General features: G+C 35.2%; 2 protein-coding genes across 9 annotated transcripts in view; one reads left to right on the top strand and one right to left on the bottom strand.

Moving 5' to 3' along the window:
- The window catches only part of LOC117181335 (lysophospholipase D GDPD1-like), an 86504-nt gene that overhangs the window by 47008 nt on the left and 27114 nt on the right, over positions 1-12382 (top strand). The window contains exon 8 of one of the 6 annotated variants that reach the window (XM_033373898.1): positions 3823-4729. The exons of the other annotated variants lie outside the window; for them this stretch is intronic. The gene's annotated coding sequence lies outside the window, so the exon portion shown is untranslated. Of the gene's footprint in view, positions 1-3822; positions 4730-12382 lie in introns of those variants that run through there. 6 annotated transcript variants of the gene reach the window in all.
- LOC117181336 overlaps positions 3786-12382 on the bottom strand; it is a 47353-nt gene continuing 38756 nt past the window's right edge. For all 3 annotated transcript variants that reach the window (XM_033373903.1, XM_033373901.1, XM_033373902.1), the window contains 2 exons: positions 4103-4223; positions 3786-4021 (listed from right to left, as the gene is read on the bottom strand). In XM_033373903.1, coding sequence (XP_033229794.1) covers positions 3982-4021; positions 4103-4223 — 161 coding nt within the window. In that variant the 3' untranslated portion in view covers positions 3786-3981. The remainder of the gene's footprint in view (positions 4022-4102; positions 4224-12382) is intronic.

The following is a 12382-nucleotide window of genomic DNA, read 5'->3' on the forward strand; positions in this document are numbered from 1 at the left end:
AAGAGTCGAGATGGGTCAGAGAGAAACTGTTGATTTTCTCTGACCCACCTATCTCTCCGCTCTAGACTTCTCTTAGCGTCAGATAGTATCCGTATTCTCTCAACAATACGCTGCCTGATGGTCAGCAGCTTTGACTTGTCAAGTGTGTGATAACGGGTCCGGAGTTAGCGCGCGAACTTTCGAACCATGGCGGTAAAATTCCTGCCAGATGTGATGTAGTCAATCACACACTGAATGCGGGACGCATACTGTCTTGCCCAGCCTATCTTTATGACAAGTTAATACATTCGTGTTTTGGTCTTATGATCAACCGTTGGTTTTGTTTTACGGTTCACGTCGGCCAAAGCTCTCGCTGCATTATACACACAATAATTGATAGCCCAGAGGTCGAATTCTCGGGAAAAATGTCTACGAAGCTCGTCATCCATTTCAGCCAGATCTTTAGGCTTGAGAGAAACCTTGGTGTTGATGTTTCTCCGGGTCGTAAAGCATCGCTCTTTATCTATTGGATGTCTGTTCGCGGTTGGTCTTAGTGTCGCCTCTCTTTCTCTGTTTCCGGCTTGTTCTAGCTTTGGTAGAGTAGGCGTTCCGCTTACATAGCCCCTTTTACGGAGTAGTTCAGCATGGTTTCGCAGACGTTGCTGCGAAAAGTGCGATAGCTCCGGGTGTTTCTCGCACCACAGAGCATGTAGCCGTGCCATGTAACGCCGTTCAGGGGCCACACTCGCATCGTAGCACTCTAGCAAGTCGTGATTCAGTCGCTCCGTCCACCCAAAGGTCGCGAGATCCCGCCGATCCATCGCATTGAATCCATTTTCATTCGCTCCCCCAGCTCTAGATTGGTCGGTATTGTTGGTCGACCCATTGTCGGGAGCCCTGCGCGTTCTGTTGTTTTGAACCACACTTACTACAGCTATGTTTGGTGTTATCATTGTTGTTCCGACGAGAAGCTAGGGAAAGGGGTTCGTCCATCCTTGTAGAGCCCCGCATGCAAGGATAAGGCTGCGTACTCTAAGAGGTCGCCCGGTATCCCAGAGTCACCGTTCTAGACACCTCACCCAGGTGCCATTCAGCTTTCGGCACGGTTTTCACACTTCCGCTTGGGGGTTAATTCCTTCGGGACCACCCCTGGACAATTGTCCGCGACTGCCTATTTATTTTTGTAACCATATTCAGCAGAAATCCTCGGTACAGGGACCCTCTATCCGCAGCCCGAGGACGCGTTCGGTGGTTTTGTCATAGGCCCTTCGGATTGATTCTAGAGGAATCAAAAGCGAACCGAATATATATATAATTTAATAATCATATACAAAAATCGGTTTAGAAATAGTAAAACTTTAACTCGAGTAATTTCTATTAAAACTTTAATTTAAGAGTTTAACTAATCTACAAACAGTTAAGTTTTTAATGTTTTAAAATTTTTCTGTTTTCTAAATTTCAATCTGAAATAATATCAGTTAGAGATTGTCCAATTGAAACATACATTTAAATTTTGAACACATTTAATTTATTTATGGTTATTAATTTCTTATAAATAAACTTCCAAGTTTGCAATTTTAAATTTGAAGACTTGAATCCCATCGAGTTGAAAATTATTCTTTTTGAATAGTTGAAAAATTTTGAAAATTACATTTCGAAAGCTTTGAATTTTTATTGATTAATTTTGATGAGGATGTTTTAAAAGATGTCAAGGAATTTTCAATTTATTTTTATAATTTACAGGAATTTCAAAGAATGAAAACATTTTTAGAAGGCTTATTATTTTAAATTCCAAAGTACTTTAGAAATCCTACAAAAAGTCCTAGGAACTTCAAAAGATTTTCAAGGATTTTAAATATTTGTGAATGTTTTAAAAACTATCAAGTAATTTTCAATTTATTTTCATAATTTCAAAGAATTTCAAAGAATTAAAACATTTTTAAAAGGCTTATTTTTTTAAATTCCAAAGTCATTTAGAAACCCTAAAAAAAGTCCTAGGCATTTCAAAAGATTTTGAAGGATTTGACAAATTTGAGAGAATTTTAAAGATTCCAAGGAATTTTCTTTGATCATAGTAATGTAATATGATATTTTTGAGGATTTGGAATATTTCAGGCAATTTTCAAATTTTCAAGGAATTTTCAAGAGCTTTAGAAAATTTAAAGAGATTTCAACAGATTTTTAAGGATTTTGAATATTTGAGGATGTCTTAGAAGATGTCGAGGAATTGTCATTCAACTTTTCTAATTTTAAGGAATTGCAAAAAATTTTTAAAAAGTAATTTAAATCAATTTTAGGATATTTTAATAGACTGCAAGGTATTTTTAATTGATTTCAATAATGTAGTATGATATTGTAAAATATTTGAAATATTTTACGGTATTTTTTAATTTTTAAGGAATTTTGAAGAATTTTCAAGAGATTTGAAACTACTTTAAAGGATTTTTAGTATTTGAGGATGTTTAAAAAGATTTCACTGATTTTTTAATTCATTTTTATAAATCAAAGGAATTTCAAAGAATTTTAATAATTATAGCAAGGTTGTTTAAAAAACTCCAAAGTACATTAAAAATCTGTAAAAGATGTCAAGATTTTTCAAAAGATTTTGAAGGTTTCGAAATATTTAAGATTATTTTAAAAGGTTCCAAGGAATTTTCAATTGATTTCAATAATTTATTATGAGATTTTAAAGGATTTAAAATATTTTAGGGTATTTTTAAAATTGCAAGGAATTTTCAAGAGCTTTGCAACGTCTCAAGAGATTTTAAAGGATGCTAAATATTTTAGGATGTTTTGAAATATTTCAAGGAGAATCAGAACCGATAAGAAAATAAAAGCCGTATATTCAAATCAAGCCGATCGCGTAGGACTGGAAATGAAACCTAAAACCCTAAAATTACAAAATAGCGGTATGAAAATAGTAAAGTGAAAACACAATGAATAAATTAAACAAAGCTGTAAAATGTAAATTGAAGCCTTTTTTTCTGGCATTCTTTATGAAGGCCCCAGGTCCTTTCACATAAATCATAAGTAAAGAAAAATGTCCTATTGTCTACAAAACACATGTAGGCAACATCAGAAAATCGAGTCACCAGATAACTGACCCCAGTGCTCATATTTCAATATTTCTGACTTAGGCAACGTCTCAACTTACGCCCCAACTAATCGACGTCTCAAAGCTAAACATCAAGCCAAAATTGACCTGTCCAATTGCCCTTTAAAATTCACTTGACAAGGAGTAGTCCAAATGAGATTTTTATCGCTTTTCCTGGAAACTCTTCTTTTCTGCACTATTATCCCCTCCCATACATAACCTATTAAGGCAGGTTTTCTTGCGTAATAAGGGCGTGGGCAAACTTTCCTTCGTAAATTGGGATTGGCTTAGTTCTGTACTAAATTCAATTTTAGAGTCCATGATAGGCTAACCCAATTTTTCCTAGGCGTGGCCTAGCCATATAAAACCAGCTCCGCGCCGTTTTTCGGCAGATCTAGATTTTCTTTCTGATAAAAATCGATTTCGGACCTACGCAAAACCACTTTTGCAAAACCGTCTTGAGTTTAACTCGCATTCTTATTTCTACAATTATTATTGTGATCCTTAAAATCTCAATATTGAGAATATAAAAAAAAAACAATATTAAATAATAAAACTAATCTCGGTTCGTCGTTTAAACATTGTGAATGTGTGACTCAAAATTGGATAATATGTGAAATTGTGACTCGTCGAAATTAATTCATTGCAACCTAACCTTTGCAAGTGAAATACAACCAGAGTTCCCAAAAAAGTGGAATTAACTAGTGTTTTATTTATGTGAACCATTTTTTTTCTGTATTTATTTCCAGGGGAACAACTAATGTTCTACGACAGCAACGTACTGAAGTGTGAACAATATCGAAAGGGAATTAACAACATTTTTAATATACTGCGACATAGATATCATAAAATTCTTCCTTTTCGACCATCAAAATTAAGATATAAATTGTCGACATCCGAGGTGGACGTCACAAATTTTGGTGGCAGCGGTGTTGGATATTGCTGTTCCTGGAAATAAAATAAGAAAATTAATTTCTTCAACTTGGCGAAGAAATTTTATTAATTTAATTCGGAAATTGCGCTACCAACCCATTCTCCGAAAATATCTCAACGCCTCTGGAAGACAGGTGCTTCCGCTGCTCGTCCGCTCCTGTGAAAACCAAAGAGGTGCAACGCCCCCAGTCAGGCACGCAGCCGGAATATTTAGAACCTGGGAAAAAAGAACGAGTATCTTTCTGCAATCAATATATGCTAAAAGAAAGATAAAATAAATAAATCAAGGTATGAATACAAACTCGAATTTTATTTAGAAGTGTTCAGGGGTTTTTGAGCCACGGGTTTCCCCTGAACTTTACGTCAGAAAAGACAGAGATTTAATGTGGCTTACATGATCCCGTGGAAGGGAATTAAATACGTCTCACTAAATCAACAAAATAAATCAATTTAAAAGAAGCTGAAAGATCATCAATCAAATTTTGAACGAGATCAAGGACTCAACGAAGGAAAATTTCACCGGCCGATTCGACAGGGGCCCAATTAACATCGACACGTAGCTGAGATCCACGCCATAATAAGTATGAACGCTGCGAATCTCAACGATCAATTAACGGTCACCGATCAGGATAACGAAAAAATAAACGTAGATGGCGCCAAACTCAGACACGGAAAATATAGGTGCTAGAGATCATTCTTATTATCGTAGAAAAGACGGATTAAGACTTGCTCGCGATATTATCCCCGAATTTAATGGTAGTAATATGTCTGTAATTATGTTTGCAAATCACTGTCGAGCTGCTGCAACTAGCATTGAACCGAATGAAATGAATTATCTTGTAATGTTAATAAGAACTAAAATAACTGGCGATGCGGACGCCATATTCAAGATAAAGTAGATTTAAATCTCGATGAATTGTTACCAATTTTAAATCGCCTCTGTTATGAAACTTCATCCTGATGAAAAAGGCATTGAAAGAAGCCAAGAATATCGTGAAACTGCGATTAAAAGTTTAATGAGAGGGTTAGGTAGGGAAACCCTTTCTTTCATAAAAAATAAAAACTCAGTATCATTAGAAGAATCAATTGAAATGGCTGTAGAAGCCGATATGGAATATAAAAGTTGGGACAAGGTTCATTCTGGAAAAAATATAATTGTACCTAAAATAAATTCAAATAGTATAGACAGCTTAGAATTCAAGTCTATCCCACTTAAAAGGGTTGCTCATATTCAAAATAATAACGAGCGCCCTGGGCCAAATCGCGGACAATCGCTGTCACAAATTGAGTGTTATGGGTTTCACGAATTTGGCCACATTAGGCAATATTGTCCAAAAAAATAATAGGCCTTATAATGGCAATAATTACAATAATTATAAAGACAAAGGCGGTTGAACATACTGCTCATACTCAAATCACACAGTTTCATAGTGCAGGCTCAAAGCAATTTTTACTAATGGAGAAATCGAGTTGGGACTCAACCGACTCTCCCACTGACCCAGAGTCCCATAAACGCGTTATCCTCAGAATCTCAAAAAACTCCTACAAAAGTAGAAACCCCACAATAAGATTAGATCATTTTTCTTTCTCAAAAGGCCCAGCCCTTTTAATGACCGATACGGGATGCGATCTTAACCTGATTAAAGAAAGTTATGTTGATTCTAGGGTAAAAATTAACAGGAATAAAATTTATCATCTAGTGGGTATAGGGCCTGAAATGATTCTTACTTTAGGAGAAATTACATGAATTATTAAAGGAATCGATTCAAAATTTCAAATTGTCCCAAAAATTTTTCACATGAATCAAAATGGAATTTTAGGTATATCTTTTTTAGAAAAACATAATGCTACCTTGATCTTTACAGGAATTGATTCATAGCAAATTGATTACTTTATTAGGACGACTTAAAACTGCTGGATTAGCCCTCCAACCCGATAAATATCAATTCTTAAGACAAGAAATAACTTATTTAAGTCATATCATAACTAGAAATAACTTCAAACCAGACACAAGGAAAATAACAGCCGTAAAAAATTTTCCAATTCCAAAACGAGTAAAAAATATTAAACAATTTTTAGGACTCATTCGATTTTATCGTAGATTAATACAAGATTTTGCAAAAATAGCGAAACCTCTGTGCTGTTTTGAGTCAAGGGAAAGTTGGAGAGGATTTACCTATTTCTTTCGCTTCTCGTTTTTTTAAGGATGCAGAAGTAAGTTATTCAACCACCGAGAAGGAATTATTAGCCAAAGTTTTTGCAGTACTGCACTTTATACTTTATTTGTATGGTCGAAAATTTATTTTGTTAACGGACATATTTTAAAAGAACCAGCTTCCAGGCTGGCATGTTGGAAAATAAAATTAAGCTCGTATGATTATGAAATAGTGTACAAAACCAGAAAAATAAATTGCAATGCTGACGCGCTGTCTCGTTACCCTTATAGCTCGGACACCACGTGCGAGGTCGAGCACGGTTTTCCCCCTCCCGCGCCTGCAGGCCAGGTCTTGGTAGCCATGACCCAAGGAATAGACAGCGAGGCGCCAGATTCGAGCACAGATCCGACCGAGTGCGAGGAAAAAAGAGAGAAAATTGAAAGTATGATAGAGCACGTCTTCCTCGGGAGAGGGTTAGAAGCCCCGGGCAGTGGTTGTATTGGTTGGAAGGACTGTGAGTCAATGGATTCAGATCGATCTGATAGTAGTATGTATGAAACCGCATTAGATAAGGATGGCGAAACTAAAGCCTCTCAGGTACAGCGCTGCACTCGTACCAGACACGACAAGGTAGCTGCTGAGGGCTCGTTTAGGGACCCCCGTAATGGTGCGTGCACCACCACCATTGAATGGCCCACGCACTGGGGGGATACTGTACTTGAATCCCGGAGGAAAAATGATAAGAGCCATAATTCAGTGAGATCCGTGCCTCTGGAAAGTGAACTTACATTCCGTGGATTCCGTGCAATTAAATTGCGCTACCACTACACTGGAGATCAGGTCTAGAACTTGCTCTCCGATGGCTTTACCAGATTTAGGAAACCCAAATGATACGGTAGGCAAATTGTGTACCATTTCACAGCTAACTCCGAGAGGGATGAGGAAGGAGAGTACCGGTAGCATGGAAGACGAGGCTTATCTCGCAACGAAGACACGGTTTTTACCACGCAAGGAAGACAAGGATAATTTTGACCTCGCCTCTCGTCTCGACGAAGGTAGCGTTCTCTCGAAATGTGAAATTATGGAGGCAGAATCAGAAGAGGACAGTGAAGTCCAAATGACTCGTCCTTGGTGAGACGACTGTGTTTAACGTAGGCGGACGTTATAGCTTTAATATTATAGTAAAAAATAAAGACAACGATAAAACATTTATAAATATTTTTTCTAGAGGTATTCAAGTCCTGGAAAAACATATGGAAACATTAAAAGTAGACAAAATAAAAAAATCAAGTACAGGAAATGGTTTCGATGATTTATCTTGGACCACAACTGAAAAGATTTTGAGACAAAATTTCGCAAAAAGCGGAATCCGAATCAAGGTCTGTTCTGGCGAAATTATATTCTCAAAAAGGTCTGATCGCGAAGGAATTATAAGAGAATTCCATGAGGGGGACACAAGGGAATCTCTAAAACTTATTGGCGAATCAGAGAAAAATATTATTGGAAGAGCATGAAAATTAATATACAAAATCAACTCAAACTTTGTAAAAATTTTCAATTAAATAAATTAATTTGGATAAAAACACGCCAACCTATGCAAATTACCGATACGCCAAAGGAACCATTTGAGAAAATTTAGATTGATATAGTGGGACCGTTACCAAATACCGTTCGAGGTAACAAATATATCCTCACGATTCAGGATAATTTTTCAAAATTTTTTGACTCCATTCACTTCCCAAAATGGATGCATTGCACTTTGCACATACATTGGCGGAGAAATTCATTTCTCGATATGGTTGCCCAAAAGCAATTCATACCGATCAAGGAACCCAATTTACGAGCGAAATCATGAACGTATTTTGTAAAATATTTAAGATCAAACAAATCCGATCTACTGCCTCTCACCCAAAATCTCTCAGATCACTCGAACGAAGTCACATCACACTTGTTGAGTATCTCAGACAATTTGGAAATAAACAAAATTGGGATTGTGGCTTCGTTATGCAATATTTTCGTATAATACGCAAGTCCACGAATCAACCGGTTTTGCACCGTACGCCCTAGTTTTTGGGAGAGTAGCGAACTTCCCAAGAAGTTTTACGGAAAATTGCACCTCCACCTACTTTTATTCAATATCTTAGGATTTTACATAAAAAATTAGTAGATGTGCAATCCCTTGTCTTTGAGAGATTAGAAAAAGCGAAAAATAGGAGAAAAACACTACGGCGAAAAAGCGAACCCAAAGAATTTTAAAAATGGAGGTTCTGTAAATTTAATTAAGGAACCTAGAAATTCAAAACTGCATCAACATTATACTGGTCTTTATATAATAGAAAATCTTGTCGGAAATACTAATGCACTAATTAGAATATCGCCGACGAGGACAAAATTGGTCCATGTAAATAAATTAGTAATAGGTAACTACTCCTTTGAGAACAAGGGCCTGAAAACTTATTGTAAAAGAGTCTGCGAATTAGCTAGACCAGTCTTTTGAGATTTAAACCTTTGGATAATTGTAATTTTTCTGAGATTTTAATTTGACCTAATTATATAAAAAGTATAAATATAAGTTCAAAAAGAGCTCAAATGTAATTTAAAGGAATTCTACTAGTCTCATTATTCTTAAATCTAATTTCGCATGTTATTATTCCAAAATTCTTATTCCTATTATCTTTTTCCAAAAATTTACAATATTATTTCCTTTTCCAAAATTGTTAAAAATTTTTACCACTTTTATTATTCAAAATTTTATTATTCCAAAAATTGTCAAAGTTTATTATTTCTTTTCTAAAGTTTTAAGAATTTCTATCATTTTACAATATTCAAAATTTAAATCGTTTTCAAAAAATGTTAATTTTATTATTTCTTTTCTAAAAGTGTAAAGAATTTCTATAATTTTACAATATTCAAAATTTTAATCTTTTTCAACAATTTTAATTTCATTGCTTCTCTTCAAAAAGTTGTGAAGAATTTCTATTATTTTACAGTATTTAAAGTTTTAATCTTTTTCAACATTTTAAATTTATTACTCTCTCTTCAAAAAATATTAAAAATTCTCTTATTACCCTTTATTCCAAATTTAAAATTTAAGGAAAATTGTATTACTCTCTAATTATAAGAAACAAATAAAAAGAAAATTCATTTAAAATTTATAACAAATTATTACAAAATAAAGTAAATATATTTAAAGTAAACTCGAAATTCCGACTGGTCAAAATAATTCATTGGGCCTGCAAATTCTAATAGAAATAGGCAAGAGAGAGTGAAAGAAAGAAAAGAGAGAGAGAATTCGAGGAGATGAGAAGAGTATCGATAGACAGTACCAGTGACGGGGATATTTTCCTCTTTGGTCAGTCACTACAAGACTACAACCCAAAAGATGAAACCTTTCCAATATAATACACATTTTTACAAACAAATTATTCATCTACCAAAGTATTAATCTCTTGACAAAAAGTATACACATTCGAAATACACATGCTATCAAACAAAAACATACAACTTAAAATAAAGATATGCAAGTTAAGGTTTTGACACTTGCAGTAAATATTAAAAGAATTCCGACCAGAACGAAAACTTTAATTAAATTAATGTTCGAAATTCAAATACTCGACATTACCTGAGAACATTGATAAATTCCTCAGGTTATATCCATGACATCTGTCTAAATTACAATCAATATAATGTAACCTTTACTTATTCTCAGATCTGTCATCCATAAATTATAAAAACTAGAAAACTACATTTATTTAGACCGACACAAATATAAATATGAGAGGAAAACAAACAAAAATCATAAAATAGTAGAGTGTACATAACCTCACATTCAGTCACGAACGAAAATACAAGACAAATGCCTGCAATACCGACCCCAGATAACCCGTCGTACCGACCATGGCTGGTAGAGGCAAAATTAAAAAATTCGTATTGGAAACAGGCGACAGCATGGTCTACATCAAAACACCATACATTCCAATTAAATTAGAATTCTTTTAAATTCGACTGAAGTATCTAAAAAAAGGGATTATTTTCTTTGTTCCGTAAACTAAGCCTAAATAAAATAATTGAAAAAGTTGTTCCTGCGTATCAACTTTTTAAAAAAGGGGGATGGTGTGCCGCAGGGCTGAAGCCTGCTTACTAAATGCATGCGCTACATAGCGGCTTTAAACATGCATCCTCAAGTCAAATAGGAACTTACGTTACCGGTAATATTTAAAAATTCTAAAAGCGCTAAACTGAAATTAAATCTTGAAAATCAAAACCGATAAGAAAATAAAAGCCGAATATTTAAATCAAGCCGATCGCGTAGGACTGGAAATGAAACCCGAAACGCTAAAATTACGAAATAGCGGTATGAAAATAATAAAGTGAAAACACTATGAATATATTAAGCAAAGCTGTAAAATGTAAATTGAAGCCTTTTTTCTGGGATTCTTTATGAAGGCCCCCGGGCCCGTTCTCATAAATCATAAGAACAGAAAAAGGTCCTATTGTCTACAAAACACATGTAGTCAACATCAGAAAATCGAGTCTCCAGATAACTGACCTCAGTGCTCATATTTCAATATTTATCACTCAGGCAACGTCTCAACTTACGCCTCATGTAATCGACATCTCAAAGCCAAACGTCCAGCCAAAATTGACCTGTCCAATTGTCCTTTAAAATTCACTTGACAAGGAGTGGTCCAAATAAGATTTTAATCGTTTTTCCTGGAAACTCTTCTTTTCTGCCCTATAGGGTTGTTTTCAAAGTCAGATATCATTTTTCCAATAAATGGATCTTATAGTATATAAAATTATAATTATAAAAACGCTTATAAAATACGTTCTATGAACGTATGTCATACGTTCTATGACAGCAACTTACAGAAATAGTGAACAATATCGAAAGGGAATTAACATTTTTAATTTACCGCGACATAGATATCACAAAATTCTTTCTTTTTGACCATCAAAATTAAAATATAAATTGTCGACATCCGAGGTGGACGTCACAGTGCATGAAATGAAGAATCACACGAAACATTAAATTCGCCAATTTGTTCCATTTCTTTCGAATGGGGATCGAGATATAAATAGAAGACCACCGATGTCTTCCGAAGTTTTCAGATCGGCAATCATTCTACAGCAGGAAACCGAAGTCGAATCGTGCATTTTGGGCTTACAAATGAACTCACAGTAGTAATAATGCACTTTCTGTTTTGCGGCTCCCAAACGGTAGGTATGGTAGGAGGAAATTTCATCCATGATCTGGCAGCTCTGTCTTTCAGTCCGATGCATTGGATCTCACGAGAGGGGGCGATGGTTGGGGCCCCCTGATCACCAATACTATATTTTTTGTTTTGAAAGCTTGTTCTTTCTTCCGATGCGTCGGTAGAGCACCAGCTCTAAGAGAAGGCCTGCTGTTCTTCCTTATAGCAACCTTGTTAGGTTTTCCTTATTTATATGCGCGTTACTAAGTTAGATTGAGTAATGCAGATTAGATAGAAAGGACGTATAGTCCACAGGAATCTATCTTGCGAAAGACGAGAGTAAATGCTCATTAGATTTGATATAGGCGATCGCGTATTAGACTATAGAGCGCAGTCTGTCCAGAAGGGTCTGTTAAATATATACTCTTATTGATTTTCCCTCTGCACGCGTCTGCTAGAGGCGAGAATACTCGTGACGTAGAGGTAGCATCCTTCTAGGTATTTCCTCCTGGACTCCGAGAAATTAGTCATGAATTCGCTGTAGGAACATGCCGGATTTTAAATTCATTAAGAAATAAGATATAAATGTCCATGAATGAGGATTATATTTTGTTTTGGGTATCTCTGTCCTTTCTCAATATGAGCGAGGCTCATTTAAATAAATGCTTGATTTCTTTATTTAATTCTCGAATACTGTACATTTGATTATAGGTAGAAATGATTTAAATCCAGTCTTCCGAAGGAGAATAAAAATTATTCTATTCTTTCTTTTGAGTTTCTTTTATGGGCAGTTACCCACCCTGGACAAGAATTTGAAGAAAAAAAAGTTGTAAACGCCACGTTTTCCCAAAGGGAATGTGAGAACGAAATTTTAAAAAAGTTTAAACTTATATTAAATAATAATGTTATTTAGTAAAAATAACAGTACTTACCAGGTGTATACATATGAAACCGGTATTGCCATCTAGCGGCCAGTAGGCACACTTGTAGGCACTGTCGGAACTTACCATTTGTGCTAATTGGCG

The sequence above is a fragment of the Belonocnema kinseyi genome, chromosome 10, assembly GCF_010883055.1.
Source record: "Belonocnema kinseyi isolate 2016_QV_RU_SX_M_011 chromosome 10, B_treatae_v1, whole genome shotgun sequence".
Taxonomy (NCBI): Eukaryota; Metazoa; Arthropoda; class Insecta; order Hymenoptera; family Cynipidae; genus Belonocnema; species Belonocnema kinseyi.